The sequence below is a fragment of the Lutjanus erythropterus genome, chromosome 10, assembly GCF_056507025.1.
Source record: "Lutjanus erythropterus isolate fLutEry1 chromosome 10, fLutEry1.hap2, whole genome shotgun sequence".
NCBI classification, from domain to species: Eukaryota; Metazoa; Chordata; class Actinopteri; order Lutjaniformes; family Lutjanidae; genus Lutjanus; species Lutjanus erythropterus.
In genome coordinates this window covers 35,302,774-35,326,755 of record NC_139326.1, presented here as the reverse complement: position 1 = coordinate 35,326,755, position 23,982 = coordinate 35,302,774, and the positions used below count along the sequence as shown (strand labels likewise).

The following is a 23,982-nucleotide window of genomic DNA, read 5'->3' as shown; positions in this document are numbered from 1 at the left end:
GTACTGAGTTACTTTCCACCCCTTCCTTTTCTACTGGAGTACATCATGATTAGATTATCGCTTGAACAGCACTGTACTTCAGCAGTTGCAGAGGATTTCTGACAGTTTGGTGGAAACGATGTTAACATGTCACTGTTGCCCTTAGAAACACTGAACCACAGACATCCCATGAAAAAAAACAGGAGTGAAGCTGTAATGGGAGTGTGGAGAGACAGATGTTACAAAGCATCTCTACACAGACTGAGACTCAGTCTTTTATGAATTATGGCATTCAGACCTAACTAGTGTCATATTATTGTTTTATAATTTCACATTTGCAATATTCATTTGTAATATATATGTAAATATACATAATATGTAACCTGTTAATGAAAAATATATTCCAAAATAGCATGGCATTCTGTTTTGTTATAAACATATCTGCAATGTAATTAGGGAAGAAGGAGCCACTTTGATGACTTAACTGCTAAATAAAAGTGTATTAGTTTTCAAATCATAGTTACTGTATATACCTGAGGTTGTTGTGTTATAGTTTTAGAAGAACAAAAAAAAAAGTTCCATGTTGCTCCTAAGGCACAATTTCCCCCAAGTTAGGGGTAAAATGATCATGGATGCTCGGTGCAGTTTTCAGGAACAGAAATGTTCTTCTTGTTTGCTCACTCAAATGCATTTCAAGGAAGCTGGTCTATCAAACTGGTGTGTAAGTTTCTTGAAGCTCAAACTCCATGTTATGATCAAAAATCTGATGATCTTTTGCTAGTCTGGCACAACCTGTTCTGAGAGCTTCTCTTCTGACTTGTTTTGTTGATAGAGTGAATCTGTTCAGTGTCCTTCTGTCTGTGTTGTGTTCCTTTGACACAGGATGAATCAAGTGACATTAGATCATCCAAAGTCTCTCGTTTTTGTACTGAATTGCCATCTTGATGAAATCAGTTGAGTATTATATTATGTTATAAGTGATACTTATGGTTTGTTTCCAGTCTGTGAGAACTTGGCATGAGAACCGAAAGGTCACCAGTTTAAGTCCTACATGGATCAAAGTACAGAGTCTGGACTGGCAGCTGGAGAGGTGCCAGTTGAGCAAACCTGCTAAACTGCTCAGGGCATGTGACTATATGTATATATGTATGTGTGCAGCCCCCTCGCTCTGACATCTCCGTGATGCATGCCTGTATGTCCTGTTTGTGAATGTGTATGAATGTATAAAATTACAACAGAGTGAATAATGTTATTTCCCCTCGGGGATTAATAAATGATGCCTTTTTCTTACTTTGTTCATATGTAGCCCATTTAAACTTTTAGAGGTAAACTGAGCCACTGACTTAAGTTTCTCCAACATCACTGACACTTACCTCACAACCTCCACTTTGATAAAACTGTTTCTCACAGTCAGATCCACAATTATGCTAAGTTTATTTATTTGCTTTGCTTTACTAATGTGAACCATATTTCCTTCATCTGTAGTCACATGCAGTGGCAGACTCAGGTTATAGAAGAGGCTGAGGCAAAAAAAAAATAAACAGCTGCATGAAGTGAGACACCAGGTCACTGAAAGTCATGATGAATTTATGGTGAAACAATTCCCATCCCTGGATTGAATTAAAATTGTTTTATCATCTGTCCAACGACTACACATCTGTGACAGAAACACACAGGGAACTATTAACTTTTTCTGGCATATGCCATTTCAGAAGGCAAAAAAAAGTTCATGTCCCAACACATTTTTTTCAATCAGTCATTAACAATGATACTGGAAGCAAATAATCAATAAGGATCCAAGTTTATTTATAATCAAACAAATGTCAGCATGACAATATCAGCAAAATGTGTTTGTTCATTTTCTCCACATATTCATTCAACTTTGTTTTACTCCATCTTTTTCCCCCAAGTCATCCTTACCCTACCTGCAGGGGGTCTGCGCCCCACCAGTGGGACACGCCCCACAGTTTGATAACCACTGATTTAGAGGCACATGGGGGCCAACTCATTTTCTAGCATGTAGGGGTATTATATGTAGGCTACTACCACACTGGCTGGACTTAAGTCATTCTCTCCTTAATACTGAATAAATGTAAATGTGTCCAAAAAGCTGTACATTCAAATGCCAGTGCTAGAAGAAATAAACCCCTTTACCAACTAAATAACAGGATATTTTTTTAATCATTTTATTTTCATTTTTGTTTAGAAATTACTTAACTCAGCTGCTGCTAATGAAGAACTATTGGCAGTAAGTTTCTTGCAGTAGGCTCTCTGCTATAAGTCAGTGTTGTTGTCTGGCTTTGTTAGCACACCTTCACGCCCAAAGTCCTATTGTTTGATCACAAACACAAAAGATGACATAACTCCCAGCTCACACCTCAGAGCTCTCGGTTCAGACAAGACGAATACAAAAAGTTATGCAGTTGTTCTATAGCTTTATCTTTGTGTTCAGTAATTAGGCACACAGCCAAGATACTGTATGATGGCTACACCTCAGCATGACGCCATCCTGAAGAGAAAACAGGGAGAGCCACATCAAGTTAAGGGAATTAAGGAAAAGGACCTTCAAAATAAAAGCACGTAATTGTCGCGGCGCAACGTGAAGAACAGATAACAAAATAAATAAGGTCATTATATTTGCTATAAAGTGAAAATAACAAATAATATAACCATATGAAAATAGCATATAAAGTTAAAATAAATTGTCTTTAGTGACAATAGTAGTCTATATTCAGAGGTTTCATTCTGTAAGCCTAGGTCAAATGCAAATTAGCTAGGCTCATTTGTTTACATGAGTTTTCACATTGTAGTTTCACATTTATTTTGATGTTGCGGTTAAATATGGCTTGACCTTTTGAAAGTATTAAAGTCTCACTTTTAATTTTGAGGCTTTTAGATAATCATACTTCCTCAAAAAAAATAAGTATTTTATTTTTAAAGTACGGTGGGGATGTTGTGGGTGTGTTACGGTCCACTTGACACTTGAAGCGAAGGAATTCAGTTTGAAGGAAAAAAAAAAAAAAAACAAGAACCAGGAAGTTAAACAGAGGAGGAAACGTATTCGCTTCGGTGGAGCATCAAACTCTGCAGTCTGTAAAGAGTTTTTTTTTTAAAGTTAAAGGTTTTAATTAACAGAGACAACAGCAAAGAAAGTTCACCCACCGGGTCTGCGGTCAAAGGGCATTGTTTCCGACAGTATGGACACTGATCCGGTACGTGATAATGGTTGGTGTTTTGTTGTGTAACTCAGAGCCTCTCCGCCGCCGCCGTCTCCATGTTTCACGTCAGACACGACGTGCAACAGGTGCATTTTCCGGATATATTAAGTTGCATTTGACTTAAAACTATTTGTAACAAGTTTGTATAATAGTTACACAAGTGAGCGCATTAACTTTAAACTGTTGGGAGAGGAAGTCTCAGAGTTTCCGAACAAAATGGCCTAATTTCTCCCTCTGCTCAAACCATACAGTACAGTGGAAATACTGACTCTAATGCGGTTCAGCTCATTTTTTCCACTTTAATTAGGTCTTTCACTTTCATATGGAAACTTTAATTCGCTACCATATATTATCAGGTTTTATATCGGACACTAACACATAAAACCTTCTTTTTCCGCACATATTTCAAAACCACGACTCTGCTTCTCTGGTTCTCAACTGAGTCAGACGCCTGTAGCCACACACACACACACACACACACACACACGCACACACACACACAACTCCACTCAAAGATGTGCTAATGTAATGTTAATGTACTGAAACTTACCTACTGATAGAGATGAAACACATATTTCTTATTAATTCAGCATAGTTATCCATCATTCAACACTAGCTTTAACTATAACATCATGAGTTCACTGCTTGACCGATGCTGGGTTTCACTGGCCGATATCAGAGAGTAAAAAAATCAGATGTCAGTATATTGGCTGATACTCGCTTGTACAGAATATATTATGTATAATCAAATGCAAAATATGTCTGCAACAATTAGTCAATAAGTTGATCTGTGGACCAAAATGAAATTAGTTGCCAACTATTTTGATAGTCAATTAATTGTTAGTCATTTTTCATGCAAAAATATCAAACTTTTTTTGGTTCCAGGTTCTTAAATGTGAAGATTTGCTGCTATTTTTAGTCATTTATGACTGAAAATGAAGGGTCTTTGGGTTTTGGACTGTCCGTTGGACAAAAGAAATTATTTGAAGACATCACTTTGGGTTCTGGGAAATCGGTCGGGGTGTACTTGCTAACTTATGTTGCACTTGATTGTAACACCCACACACTGAGGCTAACATTTAGTGTTGACAAAGCATTGCAAGAAGAAGCATGTTCTGAGAGCTGATATATTAAATGAAGGCATGCTTCCCTCATTTATTTTTCTGACTTGAAAGGGGAATTTTTAAATATTCTCTGTACCTAGTATTATACTACCTGCCACAATTTTTAAACTATGTGTCAAGGTAGTTTTAAACTGCAAACTTGGCGACATTTGCCTGAACATTTTTGACATCTAGGAAGGAGTAAATTTAAGAATACTTAAAAGTAGACACAGTAGGATTTGGGAAGCAGGAAGCATGTTTTGGGTGGTAATCCGCACAAAGTAAAATAATGAGAAATACAGGCAGAGGACAGAGCCGTCACTACACATTTCTAATGGGTCATAAGTGATGATTGAAATGAATTCTGTTTCTGTAGTTTGTTTTTTTTAGGTATATGTTGCATACTATGCCTTAAGTGTTCTTCCAAATATTGTTATTTTATTTGTGACAACTTGCAGAACTACAAGAAATGGCTCAAACCTATTTTAATTATGTATTTCTTTCTGCATTCTCTTCCTACTGTGCTATAAACAGTTATGTGATTAGATTTTCAACTCGTGTCTGACAGATCTTCTCAGACTGTTATCTGTATCAGAGACTCATTCAGTTAGCCTCTGTGTGCTCTAATGAGCATCTGTCAGATGCTATCAACATTAAAGTGTCGCTTCCTCTGCTAAACAGTTAAAACTCTGTGGCTTTAAAACATTGCCTTCCTTCTTTTTGAAGATCCAGAGGAACCTTTCAACTTTAGCGACACTGACTCAGCTGTGCTGAGTGGAAGAGATAAACCAACAAATAGTGTTTTCCTGTAGCCAGCAGCATTTATTAGTGTTGGTTTTACATTAGAACTGTCAAGGATTGAAAAATTCTTACACCCCTATTTTGCAGCATCATGGTGCTTTAATAAAAAGGAAACTCTCACTGTCTGTGTGTGAAATATTCAAATTTCATCATGTGCTCTCACAGATGAGCATTTTCACATTTGACTAGATTACAAAGTGAGCAGTGAGGATTTCACATGGCTGACCGAGACAAATGAAATCCATCCTTTGCATTTACAGCAGCGGTCAAACATTTGAACAGGAAATATTTGATTTATCTGCTGCACTTCCTTATGTATCGTTTATGTATCAGTTTAATATTTGTAAGGTGTCTTATCTGTCAAGCTTTTGGTTTGAGATGATAAGTTTTAATGGAAGACTGAAGTCACTTTCCTGTGCAACAGAGAATCACATTTTCCAATTATTCATCTACAAGGTTTAAATTAGTTCAGATATTTGAATAGGACACTTAATGTAGCAGTCAGTGCGTGAACGTCTTGTACTAAGCATGTCTGTCTCCCTCCCTCTGTGAATGTTGATACATGATAGCTGTCAGCCATTCAGTGAGCCTCACGCCAAACTACTTGCACTGTTACAGGAAAAGAGGAAAGAGAAAAAGGCTGGTTTATAATGCAGGAGCTAAACAGGACACACAGCAAGGCATCTGACAAGAATGCTGAAATACATGTTTTAATGGGGAGATAAAGGACAGAAAAATATGTTAAATGCAAGACAAAAGTAACAAGACAAACTGTAGACGATCAAAAACTGCTTCATAGAAGCAAGTCTGTCATTTTGAGAGGTGATCTGGATGATACTTCATGAATCAGTGGCTACAAAGGGAAATTGAAAGAGGGATAGATGGTGGGGGAAAATGAGCAGAATAAAGATGACAGCAATGAGGGAAGGGAGATATAGGACCAAAAGGGAGGAACACTGGAAAGAAGGAAGACAGGATTAGAGACAGAAGGTAGGGAGGGTGGCAGCAGATGACGCAGCAAAACCTGCTCTGTTTCCTAGAGACAGCTTTGTTTACAGTCTGGTGCCACCTCATGGGACATGGAAGTCACTGTATGCAGCCTCACACTCACACACCACTCTCGCATTTAACATTTCTGCTGTGAAATCACACCTACGACTCTATCTTCCTGTTGAGCGCAGACGTGCTGTAGCAGACGTTCCTTGAGATGTAAACACAATGGTTTGACAGGCAGCTGTCATGTGGAGCAGTCAAAGAGGACTCTTAGAGCCACCACCAGTTGTCATGCTCATTGTGGTCTTAAAGTGCAAGCCTGACTGGATTCATAACACTTTATTGGCTTGTGTTCAAACAGATGAATCTAGCCACTGGGGAATAGAAGGAAATAACTAAATATTTAAGGCCTTGTAGTTAAAAAAAAAATGTCTGAAGCCCAGATTTAAAAGATGATACTGCTCTGGCCATCCTGAGAGCACATTAATTATTAATTCAAAGTTCAAAAGGACATATTTGCAGAGGCCAGCCAATGCCAAGCCTTAAAGGGGCCGGAGATTTAGTTTTGCTCTTCCATAAAGATAGAGACACAGAAGAGACATAAATAGAAAGAGTGATCAAAATCAAAACATTAGACCCTGGGATAAGCATCAGTACCACAAACTCTGGATCTTAAAGTCTCCTCAGTGCAACTTAATAGTATCTTTCTGTGAACCTCCCCTGCCACCTAAATCCTTAAAAGGACAGTTAATGCCAAAATCAAAACCTTCATCTTTTCCCCTGTTCTATAGTGCTATTTATCAGTCTAGATTGTTTTGGTGTGAGTTGCAAAGTTTTGGAGTTTTTGGCCATAGAGATGTCTGCCTTCTCTCCAGGATAATAGGAGTAGATGGCACTCAGCTTGTGGTGCTCAAAGTACCAAAAATACAAGTACTTTCCTGGAATCATGACCTGGTTACTCAAGATAATCCACAGACTTTGTCATGAGCAGTTTCTCTCTAGTAGACAGAAAGTACTTAAGGTAGATTCTGTTGCAGGAAGAAAGTAGTTCCTACATAAAACTGCTCATAACAAGGTCTTTCTTGAGATCTATCTCTACAGCCAATAACTCCAAAACTCTGCAACTCACACCAAATGATAAGTGTCACTTTAATTTTTTTCAAAATAAAGCTCCTCCAGAGCCTCAGAAGACATACAGCTGTTTGTACAGACTGACTAGCACTTCTCGTAACAAGTAAAGTTAGCAGTTAAGAGTTCAAAGTGTAAAATGTACAATAAAGTTGTTCAAATCAACTTTAAAATCAAAGAAAGCTGCTAAAACAGAACTTACTCTGACTGTGTTTACATGCACTGGCGTTTCGATATCACGAATTTGGAATTATTCCAAAATACAGCATATATGCCGATACCTGCATAGCTATAATAGGCCAGTATCAAAGTGAGAATATCAGTCAGCTGTTATATGGTTTGGCTCTGCTCGCTACCCTATATTTTGTTAGATTCGAATTTAATGTTACCACACGAAATGCACAAACTGGGGCTAACATTTTACACTGACAAACCAATACTAAGCAAAGCATGTTGTGAACGCTGTTGTTTTATTGCTCATATATTATTCTGTATTGAAAAGAGGCTTCTAAAAATTCTCACTCTTCTAACTAACCAAATGTTGCTGAATATATTTGACTTAAGGTCCTTGAAGGACTCATAGGACGTCCCAGGATCTTCGAGGAGTAAATTTAAGGATATTTGAGTGTTCGTAATACTGTTATTTTAATCATTACAACTTGCAATATGGCAAGAGTTACTGCTTCATTCACTGCGTCTTTTCCTCTGAATTTTCTCCGTGCTGTGCTATAAATAGTTGTAATTAGCTGTTCATCTTATATCTGACACAAATCTTCTCAGTCATCTCTAACAACAGCTTGTTCAGCGAGGCACCATTGGGTCTAATGAGCATTTTCCAATTAAAATGTAGGATAAGGCAGTATTGTTTATGTTTTCTTTGAACATTTCTACATCGCAATCAGAATGCGTGTCTTAATTGTTACAGTTTGCGACACAACGGCCTCCAGCCTGTTTATGGTTGGTCCTGTGTGTTGTAAATAAACCAACTCTGCAACAGTTTGCAAGGCTGGGATAAAGGTGCATTCACAAAGGAAAAGGACATGTTTCTGGTCAGATGGAGAATCACACTTAGGTTTGATTTTCTGTTAGCCATGCAAACAGCTTAGCAGGAATATCATCCTTTTTAAAATATGTGGAAAAATCTGAATTCTTTGGTCGTGTAAAGTTATTCACTGTTTCATCTCTTAGTTTTTGTTAAAAACTTTCTGAACAAACTGGAACTCTTCTTACATTTTCATGCAGACAAACTAAGTATTACAAAAGTTAATCAAAGTTGTGATAATGTGACTAAATTAATAATTCTTACTGAGAGACTGATTATTAGAATTCATCTAATTTTTCAACCCTCCTTTGGTGGAAAAAAGCGTGACTGAAGAAGCTTTTTAGTGTGTTGATCAAATTCAAAGCTTTAATCAAACTCAAGCTCCCTGAAGCGTGTTGAATGAAAAGGATAAGAGCAGAGTGATTATTGATAAATGGGGCCAATTATCTGGCATTTTGAGATAATGCCGGCACTCATGAGGCTAATTAACAAAAAAGACAGACATATCTGCAGGCAGTGTGGCTTGTCAGTGTAGCTGCTGTGGATCAATGTTAGTGCTCCCCCTTGTGGATTACGAGAAGGTGGTGGAAAACATTAGTTTGGACCCCTGTACTAAAACTCCCATGCATCCCCCTGTAAACTTCTGCACACATTTCTACAGTAACAAATCATTGTTTCTGAATATTAACACACTCCTGTCATCCTAAATGACAGCAAATCTAATCTACCAAAAGTTGCTGGCCAGTGGCTGTAACTACCAATTATTTTCTCGATTAATCGATCAGTAGTTCTTTGTTTTAAAATATCAAAAAATAGTGAAAAATGTCAGTGTTTCTCAGAGCCAGAGATGAGGATAAAATGTCTCGTTTCACACACTATCCAAAGTTATTCAGTTTATTGTCACTGCAGAGTAAAGAATAGGGGTGGGAATCTTTGGGCACCTGCCAATTCGATTACGATTACGATTCAGGGGCTACGATTCGATTATAAAACGATTATTGATGCATCTTCATGTATATTGATGCACTTTTTCACAAACACATTTCTTTTTGTCTCACTGAATAAGCATTCGTCACTTGCAATTTTTAAAAACAGCGCATTTGTAATAAGAATTCATTTCGATTATATTTTATTAAACTATTGGAAATATGTGCAAACTGGAAAGTACCAACAGTAGCCACTAGTAGCCGCAGCAACAGCAGCCTACCGTCTCCCCGACTCCTCCGTCGGGTGGAATCGAGTTACGGCTTCTCATGTTTGTTGTGTTGCCAAAGTATTTTATTTTAGCTCGACACAGCTTACATATAACGTGGCTCTTGTCCAGTTCGCTTCCGCCGTCGACGTTGTAGAAGCCGAAGTGTTTCCACACGGCTGCTTTTAAATTAGAAGGAGCTGTTCGGACCTCATGGCAAGGTGGCTGCCGGTCGGCCATGTTTGTTTTCCGCTGTGCGCGTGTCGCTCCAGGTGCGCGTCCCAAAGTGTCCCGGCGATGACGCGTACCGCGCTTCTTAGTTCCACATTATTTAGAAGCTTCTGTATCACTTTAATTAACAGATTTAAATAATCGAAATTTGGACATTTGTGAATCGATTCAGATTCGTCCACGTCCGAATCGCGATGCATCTAAGAATCGGAAATTTCCCCCACCCCTAGTAAAGAAACCAAAAAAATCATACAGAAGAAGCTGAAATCAGAAAATTTGGACAATTAATCGATTATCAGTATAGTTGGCAATTAATTAATCATGTAACCAAAAAAAGTTTTTGTTAAAAATCTAAAATATAAAAGAGTCTTGCAAACAATCTTCTGCACTTGCAATCAAATATTTAATAACATTAATCTTTGATTCCAAGTGAGTGTGGGAGAGTCTTTTTGCTTTTTTTTTTTTTATGGACCTTCACCTACATGGCTGATGAACTACAGATGTTTTTGATATATGAGGTTCTTCAAAGTAGCCACATTTAGCTTTGATGACCACTTTGCACACTGTTGTTATATTGTGTCATTTATTCTAAAATTATATACAAAGAAAAAGGAAGTGTTCCGATGACTGAACCTTGAGGTACTCCACATGCTGTCAAGGAGCAGACGTATTGTAAACATATTGTTTCAACCTGTCAATGCGGACGATATAGTCTAGAACTGCAAAGACAAATTGATTATTAATCGACTGATAATCAGTTAATCAGTTTGAGTCATTTAAGAAAAAATGTCAAAATTCTATGAGTACAGCCTCTGAAATGTGTCTATTTTCTGGTTTCTTTACTTTTCTCTGATCGTAAACTGGATATCATTGATTTGCAGACAAAACAAGACATTTGAGGACGTCTCCTTGGGCTTTGAAAAACAGTGATCAACATTTTTCACCATAGAAAATAAACATCAGATTAATTGATTAATTAAAATAATTATTAGTTGCGGCCCTGTTATGGTCCGCATACAGTGTCGAAAGCTGTACCAAGACCTATTCATCTGGAGCTTTCAACCAAATGTTATTTACAGCCTTGACAGTTATTTTTAATTGCTGAGTTACTGAGAGAAACCAGAGCAAGTCTTTGAAAAGTGTCACTGCTGTCCATCGAATAGCATATTTCCAAAGTGTTTTTCTTTTCTTTCTTTTCTTTAGTCAAAGTGGCTTTTTTGCACTGGTAAAAACTACAAGATAAAGTAAACAAATGGATTGCGGCTGACGTGTTCTACTTGACTGCTGTAAATGACCTTTTTCTTTCCATCCCCAGGAGCAGGGAGGAGTGGCCGCAGAGCCGATGCCACAGGACAAGGTGCAGGCCCTGAGGGATCAGGTAGATGGAGTGAAAAACATCATGACGCAGAATGTGGACCGGATCCTGGCCCGAGGAGAGAGACTGGATGACCTCATGGACAAATCAGAGGACCTCCAGCAAGGGGTCAGTGTTACCACTCAGGTTTATGCTTTAACTGAGCGTGAAAGTGGGGTGAGACGTGGATTATATTCCCATATGTGCACCAGTGCATCTTGGTGTAAAATGAAGAGGTTGGAAACTGTCAGTAGTTGCCATCTTATATCCAAGACATTACAAAACACAAATGAATCTCATCTACCAGCCCAGTATCACAGTAGCAAAAAAGGTCATCTCTAGATTCATGTACATGGAAATGAACTGCTGAAAGTTTTCATGACAGTTAACATGCCTTTCAGGACGAGCGCATTAAAAAGTCCAAGTCCGTTTACAGAGGGAGCTAGAGGGGGAATGGGTCAAACATAGGACTTTCACCCAGGAGACCAGGGTTTGGTTACCGTATGAGGGTAATAGTCGGTGTGGTTTCTCTTAAGGAAGTAGTTATGTTATAGGGTTGGGTGATTGGATTAATATATCACCTAATGGCGATGGGCTGAATCCGTCACCGCTTGGGGTTAGAGAGAAAAAATTCCTTTGGCAAAAAAAGTATGTATTTATTTGTAGTTACTTAACACCTTTTTGATACACAGCCTAGCAATGCTAAACAAAAGTAAACAAATTTGTAGTACACCATTATGTTTGTTGTTTCAGATGCATAATAGAGGCCAGCAGATGCTGAATTTGTGGGTCAAATACCAATATTAAGTAAAAGAAATTTCTGATAGTGACATATGGGCTGATGTTTTATGTACATTGTAGTCACAGCACAGTCTGCTGGACAAACTATGCAATGACACTATTTCTAAATGACCCCTCATATGTTTTTCTGCATTATGGCCTGTAAAAAGAACCATAAAACGTTTTCATATATCAATGTATTGACCAAGAGCTGTGATAGGCCAATATCAGCCGACAATATTGGCCAACCGATCGTGGCTGCCATCACTGTTTCTCAAACATGGCCACACAGATACACAGAACACAGTTTTGAAATATCTGCACCTCAGAAGGCATTTTCAAAAAAATCTGACCTAAAACTCAATTTGCATGTGGACAAGAGACCAAATCATAGAGGAAAATATGTTCTCATAAATATCCCTATATATAAAGACAAGACACTGTGGCCTTTTTCTCGCTCTGACCTAAACTTTGAATGAAGCACTTTTTAGTCAGACACTGTTCCAGTTTCACCTCATTAGCTGATCAAGCTCGTTAACTCAACAGCCTTTTGTCTGAGGTTCAAACGCTCCACTGCTCAGAGTCTATAAACCTTCTTCACAGTAGACATTTTGATTTTGTCACAGCAGGAACAGCACAGGTGGAACTGATGACATTTATGATGGCTCTGTTCCACCGACGTGTCCCAGGAAGTCATATTAATGAGTCACCATTCACAACGCCAGGACTAGGAAAGATACAAAGTTAAATTGAATGAGTTGTCATTAAGTACACATGTGCTTTCTCTGCAATGATAAGTCAAAATATCAGCTCACTGTTTATCAGAGGGAATGAAGTGACCATTTTCTGTAAAAGAACACAACTGTTCATTCCAGTTTAACATTTCTGTACTCTTTTAGCATATATGTGGAATTATCACAGTAATTTCATTGTGGTGAAGCACTTGCAAAAACACAGCAAATGAAACAGCTGACCTGTTTCACAGTGAACATTTGGACTTGTCATAGCCATAAAAGCACAGCTCAACTGTATCTAATTACATTAATAATGGCTCTGTTCCATTTAGCTGTGCCAGTAAGCCATGCCAGTCATCCAGCCTGCATAATACCACCAGGAATGAACAAAGGAGTCATTATCAATGACACATGATCGAGGTGTCTGTGTGCTCTGTCAGGGAGCCTTGGTAGCAGAGACTAACCTTCCCCAGCCGCACAGAAAGTAGCACCAGTAAAGTTTGTGTATTTACATGATGAAGCTGAAATGTTACTAAACTTCATTTTTTATGAGATGATAGCATCTTTCAAGTAATTCAGATGACATAAATTGTAGAAAACAATCAAATGAAATGAAAATTGGTTGGAGTTGAAGACCAAATTTAGTAGGCAAGTTTAAAAATAGGGAAGTCATCATCCTACATAGCTGGTAACTAAGGATTAATATTTTTCCCAAAAATTAGACTTTTTCTACCCTGGGAAAAGAAACCAATTTTCCTGGGAATCCTGGGAAATAAACTTTTTTTTTTTAAAGGCATAACTTCAGCTAAGCCCTGGTCATTTCAAGCAACACTAAATGCAACAAAAAGTATTACGCATATGTGTTCCTAACCTGACCTTTTTTGTGTATTATTTTGATCATTATTAGGGCAAAAGAACACAAGATATCTCCATCAACATTAGAATTAATATAAGCTTCATATCCAGCTTGAACTTTGTTATATCTGCTGCTCAACTGCAACTGCCAGGATTATGAAACGGCAAGTTTATTGTCTGTGATTTGTCTTCTGAGAATAACAACCTCATGAAAGTGATATTTTACAAATCTTCATTATATAAACTAACGAGATGCATTAAAGCAAGTCATTTAGTGTTTTCTAAGCCATTCTGTTAAACTAAGTATTCTACGTTTGCTCCGCTGCTGTGAGCGAGCTGTGAGCTACCTGCAACAGATGACTTCAGTGTGAGACAACCGTATTCACTACAGTATCAGTGCACTCACAAGAGGTCAGCCTCCAACAGAATGAATTTGATGGGCTAAAAGGTGTTACCGTACTACCTACAATAGAGGCGCAATCCGACAAGGTCAGACTCGGAGAATGCATGTAATTTTATATCATAGCACTTTGTGTTAATTAATAGGCTGTGTTGTGTTTACCAGTGCGCGCACACACACACACACACACACACACACACACACACACACACACACACACACACACACACACACACATCTGCTGCATGCTTTAAAACAATAAACTGTCAGTCTACATTTTTCTGAATATATTTTAATATGTTCTATGTTTAAAAAAGCTAAATAAATAAAACATTATTTTCCCCATTTCCCATCATTGTATTTCCTGGGAAATTGGAACTGGTCTTCCCAGGATTAAACTCTACTGGTAAACTAATGGTTGCATTAGCTTTTTTGCTCATCCGATCACTGTCTCTCTGTCCATATTTCCTGGCTCTACACTATCTAATATTTGAAGGCAACATTTTCTAAAAAATATTCTTCATGCATAGCTAGCTAGCTGGCTACATCATAAACACAAAGCAACAAAAAATGATGACAAGAAAACAGGTAGTGTTGCTCTGTCAAAGGTAATAAAATTGGTTCACCTCCACAAAGGTAAATTGCACTAATGAGATATATTAAATATTGAGCTTTTGTGACCAGTTAATATGGTATATCTGGTTTGTTTATTGCGTACTTAAACTGGAAAGTAAAAATGTCAGTTTTCCATGCTGGTAGGCAGACAAAGACTGCCATCTGTGGACAGAGCTAAGCTCGCCGCTTTCCCTTAAATGTGAATATTTTCTGGTTTCTTTATTCCACTATGACAGTAAACTTAATATATTTGGGTTGTGGAAAAAACTAAACATTTTAGGATGTCACCTTGGGATTTGGGTAATGGTGATCAACATTTTTCTGACATTTTATTGACCAAACAACTAAATGATAAATCAAGAAAATGATCTCCAGTTTAATCAATAATGAAAATAATCCATAGATGCAGCCCTACCAGCTACATATTTATTCTACAGTGAGTGTCAGGCTATCAATCGTATTATCTCAGCGTCTGCAAGAAAACAAGTTAGCCTAAAATGTTAGCCACAGTTGCAGCTTCCATGTCAGTTGAAAAAGCAACTGGCAAGACAGAGATGTCATTTGCTATTGATCAATCAGAGCAAAACAATAAAATAACAGCCCTCCCAAGAAGAAATCACACATATTGAAGCTGTAATGAAGAACTGAACCACTTTGACAAAAAAAGACATGATGTCTTGCTTTAATGGATTCGCTTGTCTCTCTCTCCCTGCTCAGGCTCAGCACTTCAAGCAGACGTCTCAGAAAGTCGCTCGCTCCTACTGGTGGAAAAACGTCAAGCTGATCGTGGTCATTGTGGTGATCGTCCTCATCATTGTCCTCATCATCATCCTGCTGGCCACCGGAGTCATCCCCGTCAGTGCCCCTGTGCCTCCTATAGTTCAACCAACCAGCAAACCATAAACACAGACAAACGCTGTACATATAGACTTACGTGAATCATGAACACATTATTGCACAGTATACAAAGTAATATATAGACTCGAGCAAATCACTGCTGTCTGGTGAAACCTTTATTACTTCTGAGTTAGTTTCTGCTGGTAACTTTCTTGCTTATTTTTGAATTCAAAGACTTCATGCTTTGGTTTAAGGAACTTTAATGACACAGTAACACAATTATAGCATAGTCATTTTTAAAAATTAGTCATAAATTAAATAAAAGTCTCTGGAAAGTCTGAGGTCTTCGCCTGACAGCAGCAAATACACTGTCACTGTTCTCAAAGGACACTTGATACCACCACGTCAGCTCTTTGGCTGTTTCACTAACGGTTATTTCACCCTGGCAAAGAGAAAGTCATTCAGATTTGTGTAAAAATTCTCCAGCCTGTTACTCGACATCATGTTTGTCTTGAATGTTTCCTCTTGTGTGCACCTTTTACAAAGCACAGTTTGTATAGTTTAAACGATGAAAAATGCAGTGTCAAAAGAAATCAGGCAACATTTTCTGACCTTTTTTGTTGCCGACATTGAAAATAAGGACAAATCTGTAGCAATTCTAGGTTACAATATATTGCAATGAAAGGCTGCATTGTGTGTTGGATATGTGTGTTACCATTTGTACCACCTTTGAAAGTGCTTCCAGTTTCTTTGAAGTCGACAATCTAGAAAAAAAAAAATCATTCCACTGATATAATGACATTAGGTCCTTACTGGTTTGGAGGCTTATGTTTGAAGAGAGGTTTGCACTCTGCCAACAGCTCACAGTCAAACCTGAAGATGATGACATTTGTATTTGTTATGTAGTTTTTCTTCTCAACACAAATGTGTGGAAGATAATGCAAAGTTGTTGATTTGTACATGTTGTGCTGTGCAGTATCACCAGCCTTTTTATATTCATTTTTTTTCCTTACTGTGTTTTAAAATATTGCAGTTAAGATGCAGGGCTTTGGTACTTGGATTCAACAAACAAAGCCTACGGAAAAGAATTAGGGCCATGCATAAAGGGTGAAAAAATGTTTCTTTCTTTGTTTGTTTGTTTGCTTTCCTTTTTTGAGAATGAAGTCAACTTGAAGTATTAGTGCCAGGCATAAGGAAAAAATAATAATAATCTTTTTTTTTAGAATTAAGTCAAAGCCTTGACAAAAGAATCTGAATTTTGAAAGTTGAACTGTTGAAAATAAAGTTGGTAAAACTTAAGCTAAACTGTCAGTATTAATGCCAGGCATAAGAAAAAACAAATTGGGTGACAGCAGTTTTTTTTTCCTTTTGAGAAGAGGCGAAATGTCGAGAATAAAGTTATTTCAGCTTTATTCTCGACAGTTTGATTTAACTCTTGACACTTTGACTTCAGTCTCAAAATGCAAAAGAAAAAAATGTATCAGGTAAAGACTTTTTTCTCTTTTTGCATGTTGAAAATAAAGTCAAAACGCAGAGAATAAAGTCAAAATATCGATTGTATTATTTTGACTTTACTCTTGACATTTCAACTTCGTTCTCAACATTTTGAATACATTCTCACAACACAAAAGAAAAAAGAAAATCAAATGATGACACTGCATTTTGAGAGTAAAGTTGAAATGTTGAGAATTAAGTCAAACTTTCATTAGTGAAAAATAAATCGGATGGCTTTTTTTTGTTTGTTTTAGGGGATTTGACATGAGAATGAAGTCAAAATGAAGTTATTATACCATCTGAACTTTACTCTCAAAATGCAAATAAAATGTTGTCAGATTTCTTTTTTCTTATGCCTATCACTGATACTTAAAGTTAGGCTTTATTCAGGCCCCTCATTTTTATTCTGGCCCTAATAGTCTTCCATACAAACCACCAGGTTCGGCTGTTAAACGTCTGTTCCCACACTTGTATTGCTGGAGGGTCAGGCTCTTCCAGCCAACCAGCTGAGAGAGATCACTTACAGCCCCCCCCCCCCCCCCCTTCATGGCTCCCCCTGCTGGGTCTGTGTCAACCAATAGTCCCTGACAGTCACAGCTTATTACTAGAAAACTCTGTCTTAACTCTCACCTCCCTCTGCTGATCCAGAACCAGTTTAGCTTCAGAGGAGTCAAAATAGTTCCTATGATGAGCTGTAAATAGTCACTGTATTCTCACCTTTATGTATATTGTGGTTAACAGCCTTTAACCAATGTAGTAATTTAGTTCTTTTAGAGGCTATTTATTAAATGCTTTGTCTTTTGTATTCTTTCTTTTTCTGATGAAAAATCCTGACTAATTAATTATAAAATGGTACAGTTCATTTACTCTGCTGTTAATCTTTTTCTAGTAGGGATAAGAAGTAGGTTGTGTTGCCACTCACTCTACATTGTGTTTTTTTTACATGGCTCTGGGGAGTTGTAGTCCTAATCTCTTCTGTATGTTCACCCTCATACTGACCTGATTAATGCAGTGTGAGACCATGAGCACAGGCGTCAGCTGCAGCAGGTTTTTCATTGTGTTGACAGCTTTTTTTTTGTTTTTTTTTAGTGTCTTTAACTCTTCAGTTTGAATCCACATCCTCAAAACAGATGAGATACCTGAATCCTTCTCAGTTAACCTGTGATGTAGCTGAATGTTTGATTCTCCAGGGTCTTATTCTGATGACTTACGGTATTTAATGGTTTTAACGGTCTGATATGAAATAAATAGTATTTACTTTGGCTCTGATGTGGTGTTTTCTGTTCCTTTGCTGAAGTGCCACAAGATGGAGACAGAGAGTCCAGATGATCTTAGACTTGACTACAGAGCAGCTTCTTCACTCAGTGTGTGAAACTCAACATTTCATCCTCCACATTCACATAAAAACAGTTTATTTATTTATTCAACCATTTACATACTTTTAGTTTTGTGAGTAGCTTAGTAGGTTTTACACATACAACAAATTTTCTTCGGTATATTCGTATATATTACAAATAAATATAAACAAAAACTAGAAAAGGGTCACTCAGTAGAGTGCAGATCCCTGCCAGGCAATAGATGGTGGAGCACCTACTGCAATGCTGCCACAACCTCCATATGTAACCAGAGATTTGCAAAGTACCACCAATATGAACATGACCCCGCCATTCGTTGTCCTGAGCTGAAACCATTTCAAACTGAAGCAGTTGTTGATCACTTGTGGCCCCTAGTGGCCCCTAGTTAAGAAGAAGAAGAAGAAGTCAGCTGTCAGTGGTTGTATAAAACAGAACAGCCAAAAATAGATTTACTGCCTCACAGTTGTTTGTCTCCACCAGCCAATCAAGTTACAGTTCACATTCATGTCTGTCCAGACTCATAATGTCTGTAGTGAAGACTGGAGGAATTTAAGAGGGAACTTACCACCATATTGACCTGTAACTTTGTAGGAATTTAATAAAATGTATTTAGTGTATTTTCTGGCAAAAATGGAACCTGGTGGGATTCTCCCAGTGGAGAAAATGAAACTCTACTCCAAATATTAAGTCTATTCATACAGTAGTTGTTGAGATGTTTCAGTCTGAACAAAAGTAGTTGACAAACTGACGTACCAACATTGCCATTCCTGGAGACAGGCCACTGGCAGGGCTAAAAAAAAACAACAGCCACAAAATGTTGCACTGGCTTGTGTCAGGTAGGACATTAGGCTAAAAAAAGATATCTGATGATTTGATACAACCAGCTGACAGACAGAATTGTTGAATAAATTTCTGATGACATTAGCTGGACTGTTTTCTAACCTTTATTGTACAGTATCAGGCCATATATTAAGACAATCAATATTCATTCTCAAGATCAATATTTACCAAAAAAAAATATATCAAACAAAAATATTTAAGTTTTACAAATGTCCAGTGTCACAGCTTTACTATTTTTTACTTCATGTAATGTTTGACATGATGTCCAATTTGTATTCTGCATGGTTTTAGTTCTGGTTTCTTTTGACTCCATTTACACTTGTGAATATAATATTTTCCACACAAAATAAAAACATTTTACTTTTTTTTTTTTTTTCACATTTTTATCAAAAAATATCATGTGTTATAATGCATGTTTTGCACTGAACAGTATTCAAGTATTTTTGGCTTCATTTTTATCTCTTCTGAGTCACCTGGTTAACTGGATAAATTAAATGTATAATGTAATGTATGTATTTGATTTTGTTGGTGATGCAATATTTTTTATTTTAAATTCCAAACGGACTTCCATTTAAAATTTTCAGATCTGGACTTCCAAAATGGTTTGGCCAGAGGAGTAACTTAATTTTAATTTAAGCATAAGCAATGTTTTATTTTTATATATATATATATATACATTGGTTGGACACAGATGAATACAGATGAGATCACCAGTGAAGATTCCCTGTTTTTCAGGAAGTTCAACCACCATGTAACAGGATCTTTAAATGCATTGGATTCATGACAGACGTGGCTCAGACACAGCAAGACACAAGACAGATATGGTAAGTGATTATAGCCTCATCTTCATAGGGCATTATAGCTTTATCATAAATGTTAGAGACAGACAGAGAAAGAAAGCTTTTTAGAGAAGGATGCCTATTAGAAAAATATGTCCTGAATGTTCATAATCTCTGAGCAAAGTACAGTGGTGGGGAAAATAGGACACTAGTAGCAGCGGTGGTAGAAATTAAACTGGAATGTGGTTTAAAATGTCAAAACAGTTTCACGATTTTTCATGTTTCATGCAAGAGCTACTTTCTTTCTGCTGTATAATCACTTTAGAGTCTACTGGAACTACTTTCTTTCTACTAGAAAAAAAAAAGTAGTTCCCACATGAAACTGCTCACAACAAGGTCTGTGAACTTTTGGAAAGAGACACTGGTTTTGAATTTTCCAAATGTATTTTCTTGGGGCTTTGAGCACCAGAAGCCAAGTGTCATTTCGTTTCTTATTACTCAAGAGAAGGCAGACATCTCTACAGCTGATATCTGCAAAACTCTCTCTCATCGTCAGGTCTTAAAATAATAGACTACAGTTTCACTTGCACCCCTGCAGAGAGCTATTTCAGCTGACAGAAACCAGACTTCAAAAGTGTTACTAATGTTAATGTGGTGGAAAAACCACTCAGATCATTTCTTCAAGTAAAAGTAGCCAGAATAAGGGATGGAAGCAGTTGAAATGTCACTTGAGGGGGGTGGGAGCTAAATGAGCTAAATGAATACCTTTCATACAGCTCTACACCTTGAAAAATTTAGCAGAAAAATTACATATCAGACATAATTTATTACTTCTTGCAGAGCACTTTACATTGTTTAAAACATGACTGGAGGTGGACTTTAAAAAAATATAATGGAGCAAAAAGTTCAGTATTTTTCCCTGAAAAGTAATGTATAGAGTAACAGAAAATGGAAATACTTATGTATGGTACACATATCATATAAAGTCACTGTCCGCCACAACAAGCCAGAACCTTCAATAGTTGCAGTGAGAAAGTCCTTGGAAATTAAACGTTATTTTGTAATAGATTCTGTAAAGATGTGATGAAACTTTTGCATGTAATGTCATTTTACGACTAACAAATAAGCATTGCTCTTTTCTCCTGTCAACTTCTCGCGTACTCTGACCCAGGAGCAGGGAGGAGCGGCGGCAGAGCCAGCACCACAGAACAAGATGCAAACCCTCAGAAATCAGACAGATGGAGTCATGGACGCACTGAAGGAGAATATAAAGAGGCTCATGAAACGAGGAGTGAACGTGGCCGACCTCCTCAGCAAGTCAAAGGAAATGGAAGAAGGGGTCAGTCATTATCTCACTGAGATTTGTGTGAAGGCCAGTTGTGTTGTCAGGTATAGATTGCATCCATATTGTTCTGAAATAGTAGGGTTTTTACCAATGATACTAATTAAGGCCCTGTTCCATTTAGTGTGGCAGAGCCTTTCCTTTGAGTCAACATGCACAATAGCACAATAATTAGTTAATTAATTACCTTAATTTTTATTTATACACTTACACTCATGCGTCTGTTCAGATGCAGTGGAGTGAGAGGCCAGATAAAGAGGGTGTTAAACTATTTCCTGTGTTCGACCTCAGCTGGTATACCAGTACAACAAATCAGCAGAGGCCATGAAGATATCACAGTAAATGAACCTGACTAAGTGAGGTCTTTGTCTTGCTCTGACCGAAACTTTGACACTTTTTATTGAGGCGTTGTTCCAGCTGCACTTCCTTCCCTGATTAAGTTCATTAACTGAACAACCTCATTGCCTTCAGTGTATCGGCTGTAGGCGTGTTGCTCATCACATGGAGTGACATCGCTGCTTTCTGTACAACCTGTCGTTCGAGTTTTCTCACTCCAGGAAATGCATCTCTTTCAGTAAACGCTTGTTATCATGATAGGAACTCCTCCCTCCGTCTGCACACATGACACCAGGAAAAAAACCCTAATTACGGGAAAAAAAAAACAAAGGCTCTAATGCATCAGTTTGAGTGTAGAGAGTGGCAGATATTTTCAAGAAGAAGCTGTTCAACATATGAGTAATTGTGTCCTGATACCATTTTATTGTTGAATGTTTTGATCTGATTTTTGTATCCTGTAATTCCCCAGTAACGGTATGCTGGGATAGTTCACCCAAAAATGAAAATTCAGTTATTATCTACTTACCCACATGCCAACTGAGGGTTACTTTTATTTTGTTAGTCCGCAAAAAACTGCTGGAGTTTCACAGGAAAACAGTGTTGCAGAATGGTGACCAGTTTTCAAACATAAAAAACAACTGGGAAAAAAAACGTAAAATGCCTCCATACTGCTCGTCTGGTGTAATCCAAGCCTCTTAAAGTCCTGACATGCTGTTTGCACACCGTCACGCCACACACACCCAGTTCAGACAGTGTGCATGTGCACGTGAACGTGGCTCCAAGCTGAGGATCTACAGTGAAGATTCAGGATAAAATCATGGTGTAAATAACATTATTTAGACAACTTGGCAGGTCAGGGCTTTAGAAAACTTGGATTACACCAGACGAGCAGTATGGAGGCTTTTAATGTTTTTATTCTGTTGTTTTTTTACATTTGAATACTTGTCATCACACAATCAGCAACCTAATAACACTGGTGACATATTCTGACCTCAGTTTAGAGCAGGTTTTACTATGTGATAGTGTGTATTTCCATTTACAACATGTCCCTTCAATGGGCTCTGCCTTTGTTGTGGGATGTCACACAACTTCTTCTTCAAGATGTGAGGATAGACAGGATTTGCCACGACTTTACAAGCACAAACTCCAACTTTGAGTGATGTTCCCATGTACTTTTTCAAGTAGGCGGTCCGAAATTTTATCTGGAACGCTGTGTAAGTCAGGCTAGTGGGCCAACATGCAACATTAGTGCCAGGAATGAATGGAATGCAGCCAAAAATGTAAAAAGTTGGTGCTTGTGTTACGCTTGTGGTTTTGATGTTAGTGTAGTTTTGTCCAGTGTGCTCTATACGTCTAAAAATGCTCCTAAAAGCTGAATATTTGCATATCCCACATACCAAAATGCTACATTCAGAATATGGCCTAATCCAGAATCTCCAAAAGGAGTGTGCTGTTTACATGACATCAAATTTGGACCAAATCTAAATAATAGTGGAAAATTAGTGTGCATGTAAATGAAAAGTGGAACAGTGCATTAAGAATACATAATATGTTGCTCCAATAGATTGCCTCGTCTCTCTCCCTGCACAGGCTAGTGACTTCAAACGGATGATTCAGAACGTGGCTCACTCCTACTGGTGGAAGAACGTCAAGCTGATGGTGGTCATCGTGGTGGTCGTCCTCGTCGTCGTCCTCATTGTCATCCTGCTGGCCACCGGAGTCATTCCTGTCAGTCCTCCTGTGCCTCCTGCAGTCACTCCACCCTCCAAGCCATAAACACACACACACACAAACACATAATGTACATATAGAAATCACATAAATCATAAACAAAGTCATTGCTGTAATATCAGTATCAACAAAATATATATTGGGGACAAAGGCAAGTGGAAGGAAAGTGGTTTTTATGTTAAGGTGGGAGTTTTTTACTGCACTCTTTAATCAATATTTAAAACAGTATATAGCCTTTATTTAATCAGATGATCAGTTTCATTGAAATCAAGATGTTAAAGGAAATTTTGAAATTAGGAAATAAATTTTACTTAACTGAATGAATATATCATCTCACCGACAAATAACATTTCTTTTATTTAAAAATAAAATCTGCAGGCTATATTCTAAAGAGTAATCAAAATTACCATTACCTTTAAGTAAAGAATGACAGGCACAGGGAGGATGGAAGAATGGTTTTATAAGTATAATATACTTTGAGTTTAGGAAGAGGCAGATACATACAGGACTGTGTCATCTGCAAAAAAGTATAGAATTTTTTTCTCTTTTATTTTGAAGTAGATTGTAAATAATAAAGGACTGACGACAGAATGTTGTGGTGCCCCCACAGTTATTAAAGTGGGGTTTGATTTACAACCATTGGTGCATGGAAGTAAAATAATAATAAACTAAATCGGTAAATCTAGAACAAAATCATCAGTGACAATCCATCAGAATTCTGTTTATATTTATCAGATTTATTGGATGTAAAATGTTTGCACTGCTCTAGTTTTTCTTTTTCTTTTTTTTTTGGCATTAACATTAGCTCTGACTAGCTCCTTAGTTAGTGTTGTGTGCCCATGT

The 23,982-nt window shown here is 37.6% G+C and overlaps 2 protein-coding genes across 2 annotated transcripts; both read left to right on the top strand.

Moving 5' to 3' along the window:
* The first annotated feature begins 2,992 nt into the window (after positions 1-2,992).
* Positions 2,993-16,561, top strand: LOC146320777 (vesicle-associated membrane protein 8-like). Its single transcript, XM_084729179.1, has 3 exons — positions 2,993-3,191; positions 11,003-11,170; positions 15,143-16,561. Exons 1-3 carry the CDS (start codon positions 3,177-3,179, stop codon positions 15,326-15,328), a joined length of 369 nt encoding a protein of 122 aa, XP_084585305.1. The 5' UTR covers positions 2,993-3,176; the 3' UTR covers positions 15,329-16,561.
* A 3,100-nt stretch (positions 16,562-19,661) lies between these two features.
* Positions 19,662-23,292, top strand: LOC146320776 (vesicle-associated membrane protein 8-like). The gene is made up of 3 exons (XM_084729626.1): positions 19,662-19,775; positions 20,902-21,069; positions 22,999-23,292. Exons 1-3 carry the CDS (start codon positions 19,719-19,721, stop codon positions 23,182-23,184), a joined length of 411 nt encoding a protein of 136 aa, XP_084585752.1. The 5' UTR covers positions 19,662-19,718; the 3' UTR covers positions 23,185-23,292.
* Positions 23,293-23,982: the final 690 nt, after the last annotated feature.